The sequence below is a fragment of the Falco peregrinus genome, chromosome 3 (assembly GCF_023634155.1).
Source record: "Falco peregrinus isolate bFalPer1 chromosome 3, bFalPer1.pri, whole genome shotgun sequence".
NCBI classification, from domain to species: Eukaryota; Metazoa; Chordata; class Aves; order Falconiformes; family Falconidae; genus Falco; species Falco peregrinus.
In genome coordinates, this window is record NC_073723.1 from 118,221,316 (window position 1) to 118,243,148 (window position 21,833).

Sequence of the window (21,833 nt, forward strand, 5' to 3'; positions counted from 1 at the left end):
CTAACAATGACATCCGTTCCCATCAGCAAACGACAGAAAACCAGGGAGCCTTTTGCCTGTCCATTTCGGAAATAAGCTCCAATTCACATATCTTCGTTTCCTCCCAAAATGTCACTCAACAAAGCCCAGTGGGCTCAGGTTTTGCTGTGGCATAGACGAAACCCCGACCCTTCTCGTGGGAAGGACAAGGGGCTGGGGACAGCGGAGATGACATGGGAGCCCCTGTACCCCTCTCGCAGGGGCAGGGTAGTTAATGTCACTGTAATTGCTTCCCCCTGCCCTGAGACTTCCTACAACAGGTCATAAAGGGCGAGGATTTCAGAAAGAAGGAAATAAAGGAAGGGAGGAAATAAGGAGAGGAAGGAAGAGTCATTTCCCTCTTGCTATTCACTCCAACCTGCAGTCTGTCCCTGTTCCACTACGCTCTTCTAGTAAGACTTCTCCTTCACCAGCTCTGCTTCCTTTTCTAGTCTGCGTAGTGCGAACAACATTTGATTTTGAGCCAAATTCGAAGTTAGAAAATTTGTGTGGCTCAAAACTTGGCAGAACGATCCTCTTTAGAGAAGGAAAAGGATGGCAGCTTCAGAGGTTCAACCTGCCTTGGATGTCAGGAGATCACAGTTTAATGCTTCCAGAAAACAGCAACACCCATCCCTCGCCTCTGTGGTTTATGCATTTTAATTGCAAGCTTTTAAGGACACAATCTCTCTCTCGTATGAACATGCCACAGTGAGTAGAAGACTCACTTCTGCTTAGTGGAAGAGGACGGCTACAGGCACGTCTTCTCTACGCAAAGTGGTGAGCAGACAGCCAAGCACATCTGGGTGCAAGAAGCAGGGCTGCCGTGACAGCACCGAGCTGATGGCACGACGGCAAACGGAGCTCTCGCCTGCTGGCATCACGGGGAAGAAGCAAAAGTCCACAAGGCCCACGCACAGCTTGAGGGCTCCCCTGCAAAATGGCATCCAAAGGATGTCCCAGGAGGAGGAGGAGGAAGCCTGCTGCCTTGCCGAGTGCCCGATGTCAGCCGGCATCACCGCGGCCGGTTTGCTACACGCCTACGCAACACGTGTACATCTGCCTTGCAACCACCACGGGCTCAGGACTTTGGGTTTCTCCCTGATTAGCTCCCAGAGGAGCAAACCCCGAGTCGGTACTTCTCAGCCTATTTACCCTGAAAGAATTTCAGCTGTAGAACACTGGCTCCCTGTTCCTTGGAGTTGCGGTGCTTTGCACGCACAGCTGGGGAGCGTCACTCCGACTTGCCCTGACAACAGCCCTCCCGAGCAGCCAGCTCTGCGCGCCTCCACCAGTCCTGCGCAGCACACAAAGCTGCTGGAGCCAAGGGGAACCATCACGGTGCACATGCAACTTTCTGCACTGACTGCCACCGCTGCTGAGCCCGCAACAGAGCACGAGGGTTAAGTAAGGAAGCAGCAGCAGATACCCCGAGAGGAGGTCCTTTGGAGGTGACCTCCTCCCAGCAGATACACCAAGAGGAGGTCTTTTGGGGGTGACCTTCTCCCAGCAGATACCCCGAGAGGAGGTCTTTTGGGGGTGACCTTCTCCCAGCAGATACCCCGAAATGAGGTCTTTTGGGGGTGACCTCCTCCCAGCAGATACACCAAGAGGAGGTCTTTTGGGGGTGACCTTCTCCCAGCAGATACCCCAAGAGGAGGTCCTTTGGGAGGTGACCCTCTACGGGCAGATAACCCGAAAGCAGGTCCTTAGGAGGTGACTTTCTTCTCCTCTCTTGTAGCATAGGAAAAGCAGGACGTTTGCTTTAGCACAGATCACCCAGGGATGATGCTGGACGATCACCAGACGGGCTCTGGGCTGAAGCAGCAGTCCATGGGGAGCATTCCTACCCTGGAGAGAGGGGTTGGCCAGCGGAACAAACCGCTCTCGTGTCTCTCCAGACCCACCTCTAGAAGACGAACTGAAAACAAAGTGCCTGGGTTGTCTGACAAACGAAATTGAATCTCCTGTGATCTAAACAGCCAGGTCTCCAGTATCCGTGGGTAGCCAGGGCGAGCACACAGAGCTGAGCGTGCAGCAGGGACAGCGCAGACGAAGCTGTCACCCTGCCACCAGAGCTCTGTGCAAACCACCAGACGGTGAATTTGGCCCATCATGATCAAACCAACCTGCCCATTCAAAGCCAGCTGCAGCACAGAGCTGGGAAATGGAAGCCAGTGCGCCCACTTAGTGATGATGTCTGAGGATCAAGTTTAAAGCCTGGTTATGATTCTTTCTGATTTCTATTCCCCCGATTAGCTTTCTCTGCAACCTGATTATTATTCATGCCCTGAAGAGGCGGCTTGTCACAGCAGGATGATGCAGCCTGTGACCTAAGCATTGAGCAGTGCTGGGAAATGCATGCAGCATGGCACGACTCAGCAGTCAAGAAAATAAACTGGCTCTTGCTGGGATGCTCTCTGCAATGGCCCTCAAAGGTCACGAACACAGAGCAGGAAAATCTACCTGGCAGGCTTTGCCAGAGTGAAAACAGGTAAGAGACCTGGTCTGCCGAATTGGAACGGATCCCTCGTGGCTCTGGGTGAGCCAGGCAGCAGCGCAGCACTGAACAGTTTCCTAATTGCTGAACTGTACCACAAAAAAACACATTACATCTTTCTGCAAAGGCCTGAAGCATCCTTCTTCCTTTCTGCTTCCTTCCTGTAGCACGTTGCCACTTGTGAGGTTTTAGGCTGACCGTAAGGCTTGGAGGGTGCTGGGCAGGGGGGGGTGCTGGGCAGGGGGGGGGTGCTGGGCAGGGGGGGGGTGCTGGGCAAGGGGGGGTGCTGGGCAAGGGGGGGTGCTGGGCAAGGGGGGGTGCTGGGCAAGGGGGGGTGCTGGGCAAGGGGGGGTGCTGGGCAAGGGGGGGTGCTGGGCAGCCCTCCCTGGCCACACCAGGGTGTCCGTGGCCCTGCTGCATCAGGGACGACAGCCAGAAACCAGCTCGGTGCTACAGACGAACTCTTCCCCTCCTCTGGCCTTAGCTTTATTTATTGGTATAAGTAATGGCCGGAGGCATTGCAAAAAGGACTTGCCATAGCTAGGAGGAGAGGAAGCGAAAGGTGTAAGGTGCGAGAAACCTCCGGAGGACACGAGAAAGCTAAAAGCTGGGGGTGTGTGTCCCGGACACATCCATACTAGTGTGGAATTTGTGCTGCTTAAGATCACCCACCCAGAAGCAGCTTTCACATGCCTGGACCATTGCACGCTACAGCACGGATCCGAAGGGAGGATGGCCTTACCCCCCCCCAAAGGGACGACAGCTCTCCCATGGCTCGCGATGCGTTCGCTTGTACAGCCACTGGGGCTGGAGCGAGCGCCGCGGGTGGGCTGCAGGGGGGCTTCTGCCGGTGTGTGTGACCCCATCTGTGCTGCACTTGGTGTGCTCCATCTTGGGAGAGGACTGCAGCTCTTCTGCCCACCCCTCCCCTCCCCACACACAGCAGCAGGGCTGAAAAGCTCATTCCAGCTCCCTCTCCCCCCACCCCTGCCCCAACCACCCCGTGAGCTGAAAGATGCCGTCCTGGGGGATGCCGCCCATCCCTGCCCACCGACACCATCCAGCAGAGGGTAACCAGCCAAGCAAAATGAAAGCACATGACCACCTACCAACACACCTTGGCAGAGGCGAACTCCACACACGCCGTCTCCCCCCGAGGCAGGTGATGCGGGATGCGCCCTCCAGCCGGTAGCCCGGGAAGCAGGAAAAAGTGAGGACATCCCCCACGCCGAACTGCAGCCCCTTTCTGATGCTGTAGGCTGGGACCTCTGGCTCGTCACAGGGCTCCAAATCGTATTCTACAGGGGACAAACGGACATTTACGGGATGGCAGGGTGACACCTCATGGCCCGTTCTCCGCGGTGAGGGTAGGTACCCCAGCCCCTGAGCATGAGGATGAGGAGGGAGCTCTACATTTTGACCCAGCCGTGGTGAAGCTCTGCAAAGCAAGCATCCATGCAAGATGTACATCCCATCTGAGCTACGAAGACCAACTCGGGCTTCACGCCCAGTACACAACCCCCCAGGGCGTCACCAGGATCCTGATTTACACCAACTCAAAGCACAACAGGTCTCGTTCGCTGTCACCGTTGTCAGGCAAACATGAAAATGACATCAGTAGTGACAAAACACAACGGAAATTTGTCATTCTCCCTCTGGTTTAGTCAAATGAAGATGAATTGATCCGGATGGGATTTCTGCTGCCTCTACATTACTAATCCTGAAAATGAATGAACGCCGCATCTTGCTTGGGGAACGCAAGAGAACACTTAAGCCGTTGCTAAATGAAAGGTCATGTAGCATTCTGGCTAGTAGCCAAATGCACGTCTTCGACCACGACACGGTTTGAAGGAAACCTCTTTTGAGGGTTCCTTTTGAAAAATAACTGACCCACAAAGTACGAAGTATCTAACACAGATCATCTAGAAGAAGCTAAACCCACAACACAGATCATCTAGAAGAAGCTAAACCCACAACTGACTCCCATTTTCATCTTCCAAGATAGGAAAGAAGTCTCCAGCTACATTGAAAATAACAGTTACACTCAGAAGCAGTCTTTTTAATGGCATAAAGCTATTTTTCCCCTCATCAAAACAAAAGTTAATTGGAAACTTTCAGACTGGTTTCAGATGTGAATCCTCAACTTCAGAGGCCAGAACAAAGGCACTGGAAACCCGTTCTCAGCGCGGCAGGTTTTTATCTGCGTCTACGGCAATAGCTCTGTCAAAGACAGACCGTATCAGCATCAAGCTCCGCAACGATAACGGTCATTTCCCTTCCACGCCAGCAAACCAAATTTGCAGCTGCTGCCCTCAGACTAAAAGGTACGCTGAGATACAGAAAAGAACAGCACCAACACAATAAGCTTCTGGTTGTAAAACTGATTGTTTTATGGAGCGGCTTGTCGGGGCGCTCAGGCAGTAAAGATTACATTTTCTGAAATGTGTGCACCGGCAAGCACCTCAGCAGCCATCTGCAGGACTTTGGGTTAAAGGACAGAGTTAAACACCTCGTGCACTTCCACCAGAGCTCCCCCACGCGCAGCCGTCATCTGCGGGTGTGACGACCCCCTCTGCACAGGCAGACCTGCCCCCCTTGGGCTCGCTCTCCCAGAGCATCACGCATACGCCGCTTTTCATTGACAACTTCTGAAAATCCAGACTTTCATTTGAAGAAAGGAACATTCTGTATCATCGCTGTCGAAGGCAGCAGCAGGAGTGGCTTGGCTTAGTAAGTGCAGGGCTGAACTGGTTTACTGGGCGTTCTGGGGGCAGAAGCTGTCTCGCACAGCCCAGCAGGGGTGAGAAGGGCTGCTGACCTCAGCAAAATCCTGCATCCCTGGATGCCCTGCTATGTGTGCCAGGAGGTCTGCCTCCATCTGCTGTTACAGAGGGTCCATTAGAGCTTGCCCAGCAAGAGGAATTACTGTTTCCAGCTCCCCAGCGATGCCAGTGGGATCAGGGAAACCTGGGCTAAGCCACACGAGGCACGTGTTACATCTGAAGCCAGCTGCAGAGGCTGGGTCACTTGGTGACCGTCCACGTGGAGCAACAAACTAAAGGAAAAAAGAGAGACCAGACGGACAACGGGAGTGACCAGCTCTGCCTTGCTCCTTATCCAAGAAGTCCAGATTGCTCAGCGTTGCCTTCCAAAAGACCCCATCTGTCCCAGCTTCCCATGCTGGAAACGCTGTACCTACCGCAGTGATTTTCCTCTAATAAAAAGAGGAATGTAGGTATCTGGAAGAAAGAGGGACAGCATACCCCCAAAAATGTGGAGCCTTGGTCCATAAACAGAGCAGAGATGTTGATCGGGTGAGGAGGGAGAAAGCAACAAACATGTCTGTAATGGGATTTAATTCCAGGGGATTCAATCCAGTAATCTACTGGGGCTCAAGGCAGACAAAATGGCTAGATCTGGTGATATGGGGACTGCAGGAGAATATTTCTTGGGACATGCTGTGGTTTAATGCCAGAATAATTTACTGGGGTAACAAAAGGAGTGACCATCAGTGACCCGATCACACTCCACGGCATCAACAGAAAGTTATTCCCAAGATTTGTAGAAAAGTTGGAAAGAAAGGGAAAGAATGCAACCTTTACCCACCGCCTGTCCTTACCTGAGAAGGTGATGTTGAAACCCTCATAGGACATGGAGAAGTCTGAGATGAAGCGGATTTGAGCGGAGAAGTTTCCGAAGAGCCCTGCACTAAGTGGGGCAGGGAGCCGGGAGCCTGTCAGCTGCTTCAGGGGCTGAGCAAAGCTGGTGTTTTCCGTGATGAGGAGGTAGTCGTGGCCATTCTCCAAGTGAAAGGTATGAAAGGTGAAGAACACACCTGCGGGGGAGGAAAAAGGGACGTCTTCAGCCCACCGTGTCCACAGGGCACCCCTTCATCCCAGAGCCAAAGCCCCTCTCCTCTCCCTGAGAATCCCAGTATCGATTCCCTGCTTCCCAGTAAAAGCAGCCCAACTGAGAAGGAAAAGCACCCTGTAAACCACAGACCCATTGATGTTAAAAATGATAATAGTTGGAAGAAACAAAACAAGGGTACGGTACACAGCCCAGAAGAGGGAAAAGCGTTTAAGATCTTCAGCTCCTGTGCCTTTGTATCGCAGGAACAGAGGTGACACAGGCTCGCTGAAGGGATGGATCAGCAGCAGAAAGGACCGAGCCTGCCAGCTTAGAGGAGTATTTTATTTTAAAAGCGTTGACCTTTCCATAGATAGCAAAAGCAGCAAAAGCTGTAGTCGCGAGGATTTGAAAACAACAAAACCAAGTATGTTCTGGAAGGAATTCGCACCTAGGAAAACAGGGCTTAAGCCAAGTATCAAGGTCAGAGAGGCTTTTCTAGGAGATGAAGTCTGTCAGCGGTGTGACTGCAGGGACCTCCTGTTCCCCCTGCAGTGGGACTGGCTGCTGGTCCCCGGTCGGGCACGGACAGCCCTGTGTTTCCCCAGCCACAGGTGGGGAAACAGGTGTGTGTCCCCCGTAAGGGCCGTACCCCCCTCCCAGTACACACCATGGCACGGCCAGCAGCACTCCAGCACCCAGCCCTGCCCTGTGCTCCTGCTGTCCCTTCCCTGCTCGTGACCCACCCCCAGGACCTGCTGCCCCCCCCCCCCCTCCCAGGCACCCGGTGGGATGCGCGTGTGCAGCCGTGTGCCAGGCACGCAGGGTCAGGGTGCTCAGCCCAGCTCCCGCTAGCTCGAATGGACCCTGGAAGCGAAGAGGATCCTACACTCCATATTGTACCGCCAAAAATAAAAACCACAACAGATCCACCCACAGAAAGAAGAGACAAATACAGGGAAACCCGTTTGTCCCTTCTTCCAAATTCAATTTCAACAATTTGAAACATTCCGGTGAGAAGGCTGTGACCTTGCTGCATTTGTAAACGAACAAGAAAGGAGTAAAGGGTTACTTAAAGTATCCTTCACACCTACCGACACAAAACAGTAAGTACTTCAGGGTTTTGCAAAAGCCTCTAGCTAGGTGATTTTTCATGCTGGAATTCAAATGCAATTAGAAGCACTTACTCTCTGGAAAATAATTCCATCTTTGAAAAACAAAAAATGGCAGCAACAGCTTTCAGGCTGCAAAGCAAGGCAGGATCTTCTATCAGAACCCCTGTCACATTATCGTCGCACGAAGTTAACAAGCTAAAGCGATGCCTAGCAATAAAAAAGCCTCTTTGCATTTATATGGCTTCTTTCATCCGAAGATCTTCCGAGCATCGAAGGGCAGCCCCCCCAGCCCCAGCTCATGCTGATTCGGGCTTTACGCTACTCATAACCCCGCTGAACTCAACAGGGCTATTTGCAGAGGAACAGGCTCCTCCGGGCAAGCACAAGAGCTGTAATCTGCCCCTCGTTAGTCACAGCTACGTCCCTACCTCCTCGCACGCCCCAGGAGCGGCCAGCGGCACGACCAGGTTATCTCATTTAAGCCACCGATTAGCACCACAGAGACCGCCAGCCTGGCGAGACCCCAGGGCTGCCCTGCTCCGCATCCCATCTCTGCCAAAGCACAGCATCAGCTGCTTCAAAAGCAAGCCCAGGAAATCTGTAAATAAGGATCAGAGGAATAATCTCCTCCTTGCTCCCCATTCCCCATTAATTTCTGGAGATCAGGATGAGACCAACCTAGAGATTGATTAAAGCTCTGGAGCATGAGATTTAATATCCATCCCAACAGGTTTTTGTCAGCATCAAATTATAACTCTGAATATTCCATTTATCCTTATGTCTATTCAATTTCTTTTTGAAGGTTTACTGGTCACAAGCAAGTAGTTCCCTTCCAAGAAATGAAGGTCAGAGAGGCTGGGAACCAACACAAAGCCGTTCCCACAGGGATCACTGGACTGGGAAGAAGCAGGGCACACAGTGGCATCTCAGCTGCCCTCCTCCCTCCTCATCTTCATCCCCTCACAGCAGCTCATTTCATTGTGCCGACCCCCCGCGTCCCGGGCAGAACTGTTTGCGTGACCCACCGCTCAGCGATGACCAAGAGCAGTCTCGACTTTGACAATTCCCTCCTTACATCCAGATAAATACTACATGGAGCTTGGCAGAGAACGTTTAGCTCCGCTCTTCCCCCCGCAAAACTCCACCGAGGCAGGAAACCCAACGGTTTCCCAACGTTTATTATTCTTACCAACAGTACAGTCAATTGAAAATAGATATCGCCTGGTTTTTCCTGAAAACTTGGGGAGATGCAACGAATGCAAAACGCCTTAAGCGTTCCCTGGTTATCAGCTGACAGCAGATTTATACCCTCGGTTTTACAAAACCTGATCCAAGCAACAGCAACGCTATCACTCGCCCGAAATCGGCACGCCGCCAGAGGAACACCGGCACTATCCAGTTCCCAGATCCAGCAGGACAGCCCCCAGCTCCAGGATTTTTAGGATAACAACTCCCATCCCAAGGCACGAGGTCTCTCCAGCAGCAGAGCTGGTTAAGGGCTGTGTACCTGGAGCCATAACGGCAAATTATAAACTCATTTTAAAGGATTTGTGACTCTGATTAAACCTTTGCTGTGGTCTGAAATTTACAGTGGCACAAAATGTCTCTGCAAATGCAGGGTTGGGGTTTTTTTTCCCCATTCTCTGTGAAAGAAACAGCCAAACAAATTATAGGGAAAAGAAATCACTTTGAAGTCCTTAGATTAAAAATAATAGTCTCTCTTTAAGTGCTTAAATACCTTTAAAATTAAGCTGCTTTTAAACTCAAATTGTACAGCTCGTGAGTCCATAAAGTAAATCAGTGTCTGCAGTCACATAAAAATAACTATTATAACAACCAACTTGTTTCAATTAGGGGACTCGTGTGCTGGCCACGTGTGAGATGTTCATAAAGATCTGGGAGTGAATAACTTGGAGAGTGGGTTTTATGATGCCGAGCTTTCCTGCTCCGCCACCGGCTCGGGGGAACAGCCCGGGGGACTGGGGGGCAAGGAACAGCCTGGGGGGCTGGGGGTACCAGCCCTGCTCCAGTCTGGTTTATAGGAACCCAAAGATTTCCCAGTCCTGGGGCAGCGCCACGAGCCCGGCGTTGGTAAAGGCGTGGGAAACGTCAAACCAGAACAAGGAAAATCAGGTACAACGGGGAACGTTAGGTCGTGTAAATACATCCCCTTCTCACAGCAGTATTGTTACAGCTGCCGGGTTTAGCAAGCACCAAATTTACCGGGTGATCACGGATGCACGCGGTGGTCCCCAGGAACAGGGAGCCGAAGGGCAAGGACACAGCAGAGGGGGACGGCTCCGCACTGCATGTGCGCTGCTGATGCCATTACCCCAAACGGGCTTCGGTTACTCCTATTTTTTAAAAAATCCTGTTCTGTTTTCCCAGGACTAAATTGATTCCATTTTAGTGGCTACCGCTCTGCCTCAGTATCACACTGTTCCGCTGCTCTTTGCTGAAGAACGAGAAGAAACGTTGCAGGAATGCTGAAAAGAGCTGGGAGAAGCTTGCTGCAAGGCACAGCGGTTTCACACAGTGACAGCCGGGGAAGTCAATCACCGAGACAGAACGTTGTTGCAAGAGAAAAGATGTGTAGGTACGAGTACGCACGCTCCCACCAGCACGGCCCAGCATCCAAACACATTCCAACATCTTCCAGAAAACATCAGGGAAAAGGACGTTTTCTTTGCTCGTCTCCTTCCATCGCACCGGCAACCAGCCAACCCCCCGGACTACAGGGCTTTCCTGACACGCAAGGTGGCCACGTGCCAGCTTGTTGTAACTACGTCCTCCATCTATCATCTCCTCTCACCCTAACCCTTACCTGGATGTGGAGGTTCCCTGCACCCTCGCAGCCCAGAAAGCCCCCCACGTGCCAGCAGGGGGGCTCTGCCACGCTGCTGTGGCTCAAGGGCACCTGCAGGGAGAGGGACCCCACCGTGCACCGCAGCTCACTTCTAACGAGCTCCTGGAGAACAGCCCTGAAGGAAGGATACCAGCAGGGTAAGGAGAGGGAGGGATCGAACGGAACACAGTACGAACACACTCCTTTCATGAAGGTGAGAGATTCTTCTACACCAAACACTCAACTTCTTTGCTCGGAATCTCACCCTCGCCTACCCAGCACAACCTGATCGGTAAGAAGAGCCAAAGCTCTTGCCTAAAAGGCCTCCAAGTTTTCACTACAGCTAGCTGGATTTACAGAGCAGCTCACAGTTTGGTTTTCTAATCTCCATCATCTGCAGCCAAGGCCAGAATTTTGGAAAAAGCTGACAGGCTTCAGACCGCTGAAGGTAGGACCAGCTTTGCCAAGAGCCGAACACCCAGCTTGTGTCAGTGTGACGGACACGGTGACACGGTCCGGTCCAGGATGCTCAGATCCAGGGCTGAATTCTTTTGATGATCCAGAACTGCATCACACTGAACGGCTGTAAGGGCTGCACTGTTCCCTGCACTACTGAATAGCCACAGCAGCATCTTTTACAGGACAGGTGACAAAAAGCCCCAACACTTACGCAGACGTATCCCTACTATTTAAAAATACCCCGTGTTTTTTCAAGCCTTGCTTAGCTTGCTTAGAAGACTTTCTTCTGATGCTGGCATAAAAGCCCACAGGCCATCAGAGTTGCACTTTCTCATCTAAAAGCGTGCCTGTTTGCTGCGTGGTGCTCAGCTTGGCTACAGGATAATGCGGTGTCTCGTCAGAGAGCTGCATCCGAGGCACAGTGGATTAATGAAGAGTGGATTGCTGCTACTCAACAGAATACTTTTCACAGCATGCGATGGTTCCCTTAATGCACTGTGCAGTTCATTGACAAGTTTATTCGCTGTAATACAAATGGTATTTGCAAAATTGGCTGATGATGGCTCCAGTCATGCTTGTATCCGCTACGACGAGACCGTTATATAAAGTTACATAAAGGATTTATACCCTTTGTGCTTACCTCAGGCAGATACAGACTGGATCAGGTGAAATTACCTCCTGCCCTCGTGCATACAACTTGCTCTCTAATTGCAAATGATACATTTGCTTCAAATTTTCCCCCAAGACACAAGGTTGGCCTGTGTGCGCAGGAGATTGGGCTGAACAGGTCTGCACTTTGCCTCTGTGCTGGCAATACCCCAGGCTAGCGGGGAAACGAGAGATGAAGAAATAGGACAGAGCTGGGAACCAAGAGCCCGAGTTCTGTCCTGTGTCTGGAAATGATTTACTATGTGCTTCCACTTCGCCGTCGGTAAAATGTTACAGAGATAGTGATCCAGCACCGCAGAGAAAAATAAGGCAGAAAGTACTATCAAGTACTAAACGCTACTGAAGTGTGTTGGTGGCAGCTCCCCTTTCCCCTGGGTGACACTAGTGGCAATGCCAGGTACCCAACCACCTTCCCAGAGGATAACGCTTAAAGGTCTGAAACAGAAAATAACACCCAGCACAGGCTCGCAGATCTGGGGGGTGACAGGACCACCTTTCCCTCTTAATCCTCTCCACTGTAAAACGATTAAGAGATGTAACACCAAAAAACTCTCTGCATCATGTCCAGAGGCAATGTTTGGGTGGCAGCAAGGACGGCAACTGGCCAAGCACGTGGGTACCCGTCATCACGGACAGACGAGCTCCTGGTGTACACGGGGAGTGCTTGTCTCCCACTGACCACCATCCCTCAGTCCATCTCTAAACCCACTCCAAGCTAAAGGTTTCTCACCTTTCCCATGTGATGTTTCTATTGTCCACGTGCAGTTCAAGTTATTTGGATAAAAATCAGGGAAGCCTGGGGATAAGATGGTACCACTGGAACCATGAATGTAACCTCCACATAGGGCTGGGTGAGGAAATAAAAAAAAAAAAAAAAAAAAGAAAAAAAAAAAAGAAAGAATTAGAATTAAATAATTCAAACCCTATCAGCAGCTGGAAGAACATCAGTTCTTCTGAAAGTCAAAACAAAGCCCAACCCATCAAAGCCAAACAAAATGCACAGATCAAGCGGCATCACCAGCTTTACAATTGCAGCTTTGCTTTTGCAGCAGACGTGCAAACGAAGCGTCTGCCGCCTCCTGCAGCTGCAACCTGCACTTCTCACCCTCGCAGCTGGGCAGCGGCCGGCTCCACTGGAAGTTCGGCTCACACTCCAGGGCTTCGCTGTCACTCAGGGTGTAGCCTGAATCGCAGCTGAACGTCACCAGTGCTCCCACGTAGAAATCATTCCCATGACGCTGGCCGTTCACCGGGATGCCCGGATCCAAGCAATGGTCCGACTGGAGCTTCACAGCTATGGCAAACAAACCCACCCATGTCAGAGCACTGGGAGGCTGCTGCGGGTGCAGCCACGAGCCTGGGGGAAAGCTCTGCTCCCCCTCTGAGCGCAGGCAAAGCCGTACTGGTCATCCCCAAAGGCAGAGGGTGAAACGGACAGGGGGACACAACTCCGCTTCCTAAAATCAGCGATAGTCTGTAGATGCTAAAATAAAACCTAAAATCTCGATTATAACCGAGAAGGGTCAGAAACCAGAACCTGCTACTTCCCTGGCAGCAGCTTCACGCCCCCCGGTCGCTGGCAAAGGGAAGGGTGAACCCCTGAGCGAGGGCACCGCGTGCCGGAGAGCGCGTAATGACATTGGTGACTTGCACTTACTTTCATATCGGATCTGAAAGCCTACGTCCGAGTGGCTTTTGTCAGTGGTGAAGAGGAGGTAGAGGTAGTTGCTGGTGCTGATGAGGAACTGGGGCACCTGAGTCCCATCATAGACACCTATCAGCGGGGAGGAGTAAGACCGGCCATCTCGCACCTCCAGGGTGTCGTAATTCACCTCCGTCTTAAATCTGAAAGGGACGCAAGAATATGTCTGTGAAAAAACAGCAGTGCTAATTCTGCTTCGTCGCGGTGCTGAGCATGCTCTAACACCCAGGAGGCAGCACAGGCCACCGGGCAACACGCGGGTTCTGCTTCTACTGCCTGAGCATCGTACTGAGAACATGGCATCCCCCCCTACACGCTTCTGTTTCTTTCTGATCCTTCACCCGCTTCATCTGCTGACACCAAAAAGTCTTTGCAGCAACAAGCATCTTCCGCTGCTTGAACACTCAGCTCAGCTCTCGGACACAGCCCCAGGCTCGGGGAAAGCACAGCCCTGCTCCGACAGCCAGACCCAGGGCCAGATCCTCCCTGGTGCTGCTCCCTGGCAGGCTGAGCATGGGGGAGCGCAGCCCCCCAAAACATCTCCCATGCCTGCCTAAAACAGCCCTGCTAATTAGCAGGCGTTAGTCAAGAGAAGAAGGGGAAAGAAAAAAAAAGAAAAAAAAGACTGTTTTCCATGATTTCTTCTCGAATGTTAGGTGAATTGTAATGCCTTGCCAGGAGTCAATTAAAAAAAATAAATAAACAAAAAGAAGGAGAGCTCCTCGCTGGCAAACACAACTGAGCAGCTCGTACCCTTTTCCTCCGGGGGTGGCCACAACCCAACGCTGCTGGAACCACCGCAAACAACCCCAAACCAGAACCTTTTGAGAAGCCCAGGGTGAGCACCTGTCAAACGTGATCTTGATGGGGTAGCCCGGCTGGGCTTCTATGACCCACGCGCAGCTCAGCGAGTCCTTGTAGAAGCCAGGCCAGCCGGGGGACAGGATGGTTCCGCTGGGCGCTGTCAGGTGGCCCCCGCAGGGCGCTGGGGACAAGCAGAATGGCACAGTTCAGGCGAAGAGCATCATGGCAAGCAGCGGCACGGTGGGACATACCCCCCCGCCAGGCAGCACTGGCCCGCCAGGCAAGAGCTCTCATGCACTTTTGTTTCTTGCGTGTTATACAGGTGTGTGTAACTGTATATATACAGATTTATAAATATATATATATTTATTTACCATTCTATTTAGACAGCACTTATTCTCACCCCTAGACCTTCCTCACAGGGAAGATAAAGAGCATGGGCTTGAACCTGGCCCAGCAAAGCTGCTGTCCCCCCACCGACGAGTCAGCCCGTGGCAGAAGTCACATCATCACCGCTTCTCTATATGTATATATACAGCTGTGTATAATTCTGTATATATACAGATATACAGAACCAGATGGAAGAACAACACCAGCTGGTGAGAAATGGCCTTTTCAGCTTAAACTGAGGACGTAGCAGCCTGCTGCTGTCTCTGTGGGAGTCAGTAGCCTGACCTTGTGCAGTGGCTCTAAGGGGACAAGGTATAATAATAATTATTAGATATAAAAGCAGAGAAAACTGCAAGGTCAGTTTGCATTTCAGTAGCGGCAGGTAGCAGAAAATCTTTCATATCTGTGGTAATTGAGTCATGTCTTTTCTACCACCAGGGACATCACAAGACTATGGCGTTTATTCCACATTGTGGTCCCTTGTGCCACCAGCAGAAGCTGAAGGCATATTATTATCTTTTCTGGAAAAAGGATACTAGATCTGATGGACCAGAGGTATAAAATCCTATAACCCTAAATAACTGCAGTGCATTGTCCTCTAAAAAATGAAATTGGATGGAAAAGTGCGTCTGCTTCTGTGAGTTTGCGCTCCCCCTGCTCAGCACTTTGCAGGATTCATCACCCAGGTGCTTCTCCATGTCCTGCTAAGCCACCGGTGCGGGTCACCTACGTACGTCTGAGCCTAAACCCCCTCGCTGCTCATCTGAAGGATGCCAGATGAAAGTCAATTGATCTCAACTGGATCCAAACCAATTATTTTTGAACAAGAAGCTCCTTTCTACCCCAAAACTACAGAATTTCCTGCCAGGACTTCTATCAGTCTTTCAACTCTTCTTTTAGGTCTCCTTCTTTCCCATTAATTTTTCCAAGCACTGCACAGTACTTTAGATCTACATACTTCCTCCTTGTTTAAAAAGGCTAATTAAAACATACACTTAACTGAGTGCATACTGAAGGGTGAGTCAAAGAAATCACCACTGTGATCACAGAGGAAAAAAGCCCAAGTTAATGGTGTAAGGTTATCAAAGCTTCCGAAGCTAAGAGTTGATTAAAAGTGTATTAGCTCATATATGTTTCCCTTCTACGCTTAAAAATACATAAACTTAAAGGCTCGTGCTTGTGAAAGTAATGGAAACCTTGAATCGTCAAACCTACAGACATCTTATTGTCAGCTGCTTCCAAAAGAAAAATTATACAAGAGCACTAAAAAGCCCAGCTTACTATATAAAAGTTATTGAGCACAACTGATACCTTCCTCTTCTAGTCTGAAAGACAAAGGACTAGATTGCGCGATTGCTGCTGCTCATCCGCTTGAACAATGCATGACCAACTACTGACATTATTTCTCACTATTCCAGTACTATTTCTCAATAGCACAGTACTTATTATTCCAATTGCTGTAAATACCAGTGCAGGGCATCGCTTTCCTGAGAACAGAGGGCAAAGGGAGACTTTTCACTTCTAATGAGCTCCTTCTTCACTTCTTTTTTTCCACAGTAGAAGCTTTAAAGGGTTAGGAAAAAAAGCTCTGAAATCTGTGTCAAAGCCTTTCGTTCAGCCCACCCCCCAGATTGCTGGGTGGGCTATCACAGCCGTCGTGGCAAAGGGATGTAAATGCCAAATTTCTGGCTCTCGACTGCCAGCGTCCATGAGACAGGACTGATGCACCACGCTGACAAAGACACGCTGACGGTACGTGTATGTGTACCAACGTTTGCAGCTGCGAGTTCGCTTTTCACAGCAAAGATCTGTACCTTTTGCCTCCTTCATAATTCTACAGATTTTACATGTATCAAAAATCAGGAGAGAAGAAATATCGCCCTGTACCTTCCATCCTCTGTTCTTTAATTCCCTTTGTGACAAGAGTAGCAGGGAAGCTTTTAGTCATCAGTCAATCAAAGCCTTTTATTATTGTCATTAGAAAAAATACCTGTTGCAACCAGAACTCGGCTAATGAAAATAATCCCCAGTGTTCATTTCACACAAAATTAGGAAACAAACCAAGTTCAGTGCTCAGTGATGACTGGACTGGTACCTTCCCCTAAGCAAACTCTTCTGTGCAGATGACACCTTCCAGCGATTTGTAAAAGCCGTAATGGAGAAGCTGAGGGTAAGAACTGAAGTCCAACAGTCCTTTGGCTCTAAGCAACAAATGCCTCCGCCCATATGATGGCAAAAGGCTTCCTACAGAGCCAACGCCATACACCATCGCTACGGGTTATCTGACTGGAACCTAAACAGGACTCTTATCCTTTTTCCCAAAAGGCTGCAAACACCAGGGGCTCGCCCTCCCTCCAGGCTGCCCGTGCAGACTAGTAGGAAAGACGGTCAAACGGTACCTTCACATCTGAGCACTGCATTGTTCCAGACCACATTGCCTTCCTTCAGGATGCAGGTGATGGTTTCTGAGCCGTGGGTCCGAATGAAGCCCTCGTCGCACAGGAAGGACACCGAGCTGCCGAGCTGCAGGCTGTCCCCAAAGCGCTTCCCGTTCACTGGCACGCCAGGATCAGGGCACTCGTTATGCCTGAAGGCTAAGAAGGAACGAAAAGAGAACAGTGAGTAACTTGTTTCCCCCTCCTCTGTCCAATTCAGAATTAAGTACGTTGGACCACAAACTTGGGAATTAATATTTTCGTGGGTTTTCTGTGTAGGCAGCACTTATTCTCGCCCCTGGACCTTCCTCACAGGGAAGACTAAACAGCCTGGGCTTGAACCTGGCCCAGCAAGGCTACTGTCCCCCACACGGACGAGCCACCTGTGGCAGAAGTCCCGTCGCCACCGCTTCTCTAAACGGCTAAGGCACCAGGTATGTGTCCCCACCACTCGGCTTCCCAGCTGGCTGAAGTCACTGAGGTTTTTCTGTTCCCTCCCCCTACTGCAAGTGCTCATTTGCAACCTGACAGAGGAATTACAGGGATTAAAAGATGAGATTAAAACCGTTTGCATCCAGGGGGTGCTGAGATGAAGCAGGAACAGGGGCCAGAAATGAGCCTGCAGAACAAAATGATCTCCTTAACCATCTCTCAAGCATGAAAACACACAAATACTCATAACGGAGGAAGATTTCTAAAGATTCCGCAGTGCATGCATCTGCATAGAGGAAACGTAAATTAACCATTAATGAGACAAAATGAAAGCTTTAAGGCTCTGCAGTTAAAAGTAAGGGTCCTCTCAGCACGCTCTGTGACCGACTGCCACGTAGCCCCTGACCTCGCTTGTCATCGTTCCTAGGACGAAACAAAGGACTCGCAGCAATTGCCTTTCTAGGTGTTGCAAAGCCGCACGTGGACTTGCAGCCCCACGGCTGTTTAAAGCCCTGCCCTTTGCCAGCAGCTAGAAACCAGGCTGGCCAACAACCAGAAAGCAAGCCTATAGCCTTAACTCCCCATTAAGTGCATAATTATGTGCTGTATCTTCATCTGCTGGGAGGTGGTCTTCAGAGATGAGCAGTGTATTAATGATTAAAGCCTCCAGATTAATTACACACACATGCTTTTAGTATCTTTAATGCACCTGACCAAATTCATACGAGTTCTGGATTTCTGACAAAGCGTTGTTACTCTTATAATATCTTGTTATGTGCACTGCTGAGGGGGAAAACACAGGCTGCATCTGTTCCTCATGCTCCATATCCATCCCTGGCAGCGCTACATCGTCTCCTCTCTCATCCCTAAACTGAAGGGAGGGATGGCAAGGTCTCCGAGAGACTCGGGAGCTCCCTTTTGGTAGTTCAAGCAGTCAGAACAGATTAACTCAAGCATACGTAAAGAGCCATTTACAACAACAAAAATCTGCTTTTAAAAGTGTCTTCCTACAGGGGACGGCCGCAACTCCCAACGCAGGTGGGTCAGGGCTGGGAGCTGCGTGCTGGCGGAGAGCACCCGCGTTTCTGGACGAGGTGTCTCGGTCCCGGCTACGTGATGCCACCATACCCGAGCTACTCCATCGGATGAGCCTCCAGCCTGCGGTAGTGTGGCAAGCGATTCCATAAGACCTCCAGTTTATTTTTATTTATTTAGTTAGTTTTAGTTTTAAATAGAGGATTTGCAATCATAGCTAGAAAGGCTATTAATTTAGCTGTGCCACTAAAGGCTATTACAACAAAGTCATTTATCAGTTCTGCTGAATAGGTTTAATAACGCTCTTTAGAAAATTATAGGACAATACGAGGATAAAATTACCGTAGCATTCATTTGAGATTTGAAGACTGGACTTAACGTGAAGCCCAAAACTATCTGCAGGGCTTTCAAGGCTTTCGATTGTAAGACATTGCTACGTATTTTCCTTTATCTTGCAAGCCTTGCATGCTTTCACGTGTCCGCTGGCAAAGACAGTGCTGCCTGACGAACCCAACCATCCAAGACCTAAGAGCTCTTCCTGATGTGCACCGAGCTGTCCGCACCTCCAGAATGGGGTTAAACCCCCACCACACAGCGAGCTGCGGGCTGACGGGAGATCCCGGGCTGCTCCGTGGACAGGTAAACCAGGGCCAAACTGGTTTCCCTCACCCCCACCGGCCAACACAAACTCACAGCCAGGAAGAACCTGTGCAACCAGCTCTAAGCTCGACACCAATCCTCGATTTCCCAACTGCAAATCCAAAGCGATCCCTAATTTTCAGGCTTACTCTGGAACAGCAATGGTTTTAGCAGGATCAAGCTCTTGCCTGCTAGTCTCCAACAAGAAATTAGAGTTTGAAACGAAAAGCAGAAAGAAGGATTGGGCACTTACTGGTGAAGGTTATGTTGAAGCCCCTCTTCTCCATGGAGTGGTCGGTCTGGAACTCCAGTCTGGCTACGTGACCGCTGCTGGTCAGGGAGGAGGGGATCTGGTTTCCCGAGAAGGTCCCCAGCACTGGAGATTCAGCAGTGCCACCGTCCTTCACGGCTAGGAAATCAAACTGGGGCTCCACGTCAAAATCATTGAAAGCCAAGTGAATGCGGCTCTCGGGTTTAGCTATAATTAACCAAACGCAGTGCAAGCTGCTTCCGTATTCTTCCGGGTAATTTGGTGACAGCACAATCCCAGATGGGGTGGTGAAGTTGAAAAAGCAGGAAACTGCAATAAGAAATCACCATCAATCATGCAGCACGGTGCTCCCACAAGCTGCTCCGCCACGTTTCCCCCTCCCCCTTAGCCCCTGGGCTGGGTGATTCCTGCAAATTCCTGATGGCTTTGCTTCTCAGAGCCATTAAGGAAAAGAAGGGCTCAGTGCTCCATTCACTGCTAGATGTCAGTGATTTATTTCCAGGGGGAAGGAGTGACTCCAAAGCAACCTCCAGCCCCGGCTGTTGTTGGGTTGCCATTCCCCAGCCCGGCACAGCACCTTTTCCAGCAGCACACTCTGCGCCACGCAGCACACGTTTCTTTTACCGCGGCAAGAAAACGTCACTCAGGTGGGTGAGGATTTGGTATTTTGCAGGTGAATTCTCCTGCACCTCTCAGAGAGAAAGCCACACTAGAGCCAAATGCGTGACTGCAGCTAGCGCAGCGTAAATTTAGCATTCAACCAGTCAGGCTTTGTAGCATCATCTTCCATCGTGGCTACAAACCTGCGCATCCCACAAAACCCGCGGTAAGGAATCAACTGTGCTGTTGGCTCACGCAGACCTCCAGGCTCCTCTCCCGCTATCCGTATCCCAGCAATTCTGAGTGCAGCACAGACTTTTCAGGATTTGCTTAAGGAAAACTGCACGTCTGGCTCGCCTTGCCCTTTGCTAAATGCACTTTTCAGCCATGCTCCTCAACCGATGCGACTGCACCCGGGCAGTCCCACTGCACTTAAACTCCTTGCATTCAGACTATGCCCGTCCTATTAAGTACTTAATTTATTTGCATTAAATATTTGACCAGTACAGTCAACCCCTTTGCAAAGGAGCCGTCAGTCAATTTGCCTTTCTCTACCTCCTTGGGCAGCTGTTCAGACCTGTGCCAAACAAGCCCTGAAAAACGAAGGCTGCCGTTTGGTTTCGGTAGTGACTTTGCTGCGCTGGGCGAGGAACAGCTTCCAAGAACCTTCCCAAGCTTCCTCCAAGTGCCAGGAGCTTGGGACAACTCGGAGCAAGGGTTGGCAGGCTGGGACCTGCAGCCCAGGTGTAGGGGACGATCCCCTTCCCATTGGAAATAAATCACTGACTTCTGCTGGGCTAGCGTGTTATCAAAGAAAGGCATCAAACCGGACTGCCATTCCCATGAAAATAAGTAAAACTGGTCTTAAAATGAAGTTGAGGGGAAGAGTGCATATGAAAAAAAACATCTTTAGCTCTCCAGGGTTTTCAATATATACTGTATTTCAGCTGACAAGGTCCATTAATTTGAAAAAGCAAGGCTGTCTTTTAAGTGGTACCTACCCCATGGCTTTCACTATTTTACGTATGGATGCTTTACTCATCTTTTCCCCCACCACCCCCCTTGGTAAAATCCATTACTTGGAACATATATCTCACTAATTCCTGGGAAAAGGACTTCGCACACAGGATGAGACTGGTTTTAGTTTGGCATTTATGCAATTATTTGGTTCAATGCTCACCCTCCCTTTGTTATTTTCCCTCTGTCTTCCTTCAACACTTAATGGTTTCAGATCAAATAAGATGGACGTTGCCATGACGTTATCAAGGCTAAGAGCTACACAATCTATTTCCTGCTCTCAGCAACAAAGAGAACAGATTAAAGAGAAAACAAACTGCAAAATATCCTCAGGATTTCGGTTCTTTACTAGATGCTGAAATATCAAGGGATGCTGTCAAATAGTTCTGTCAGCATCATCTTGGTATAATCTGCCTAGAAATACTTATTGAAAACAAATGCATTCACATATAGAGAAACATCTCAGCAGTAGGAACCCCTCACAGGAGCTAGGTATCTCATGAAAAATTTTAAATCTGAGGTGGTAAATTAGCATTCATACAGGACCTACAGCATCACACCGCCAGCAACAGAGAGGTGCAGTTGCTAGCGCAGCTATTACGGCACAGCGCTGCTGGCTCATTTCAGGAAATAAGAACAAAGAACTTGCTGACAAATGAAAGCAAAGCAGAGTGAGGCAAGAATATAAAATTAACCTTGGCTAGATAAAACAAAATGACAGATTAAAAAGTAACAGATAAAAAAAACCCAACACAACAACAACAAAACAACCGCCCAAAGGTCTCCGCTGCAGGGAAGTAAATGACATATTTGACTTTCCATGAAATAACAAGTGTCGCAGACGGCCAAGGTGCTGGCTGGGGGACAGAGGCCACTGTCCCACACATCCAGATCCCATGGCCGGGGCAGGGTACCACAAAATCTGCTCGGTGCAACGGGGAGCTCGGCATCGCCTCCCAGCGCAGCACATCCTACCCAGGAAGCCACAGCTGATCCAGAAGATTCGTTAACAAGATCACAGTGTCTGTGACAGGAAGATTTTCTGTATCTTTT

General features: G+C 50.1%; 1 protein-coding gene across 1 annotated transcript in view; it reads right to left on the minus strand.

Annotated features, from left to right (window-relative positions):
* CSMD2 (CUB and Sushi multiple domains 2) overlaps window positions 1–21,833 on the minus strand; it is a 305,852-nt gene that overhangs the window by 103,191 nt on the left and 180,828 nt on the right. The window contains exons 14-21 of the mRNA XM_055800542.1: window positions 19,146–19,472; window positions 16,751–16,945; window positions 14,004–14,142; window positions 13,113–13,300; window positions 12,561–12,749; window positions 12,186–12,302; window positions 6,138–6,353; window positions 3,628–3,816 (exon numbers count right to left, since the gene is read on the minus strand). Of these exons, the coding sequence (XP_055656517.1) occupies window positions 3,628–3,816; window positions 6,138–6,353; window positions 12,186–12,302; window positions 12,561–12,749; window positions 13,113–13,300; window positions 14,004–14,142; window positions 16,751–16,945; window positions 19,146–19,472 (1,560 nt within the window). The remainder of the gene's footprint in view (window positions 1–3,627; window positions 3,817–6,137; window positions 6,354–12,185; window positions 12,303–12,560; window positions 12,750–13,112; window positions 13,301–14,003; window positions 14,143–16,750; window positions 16,946–19,145; window positions 19,473–21,833) is intronic.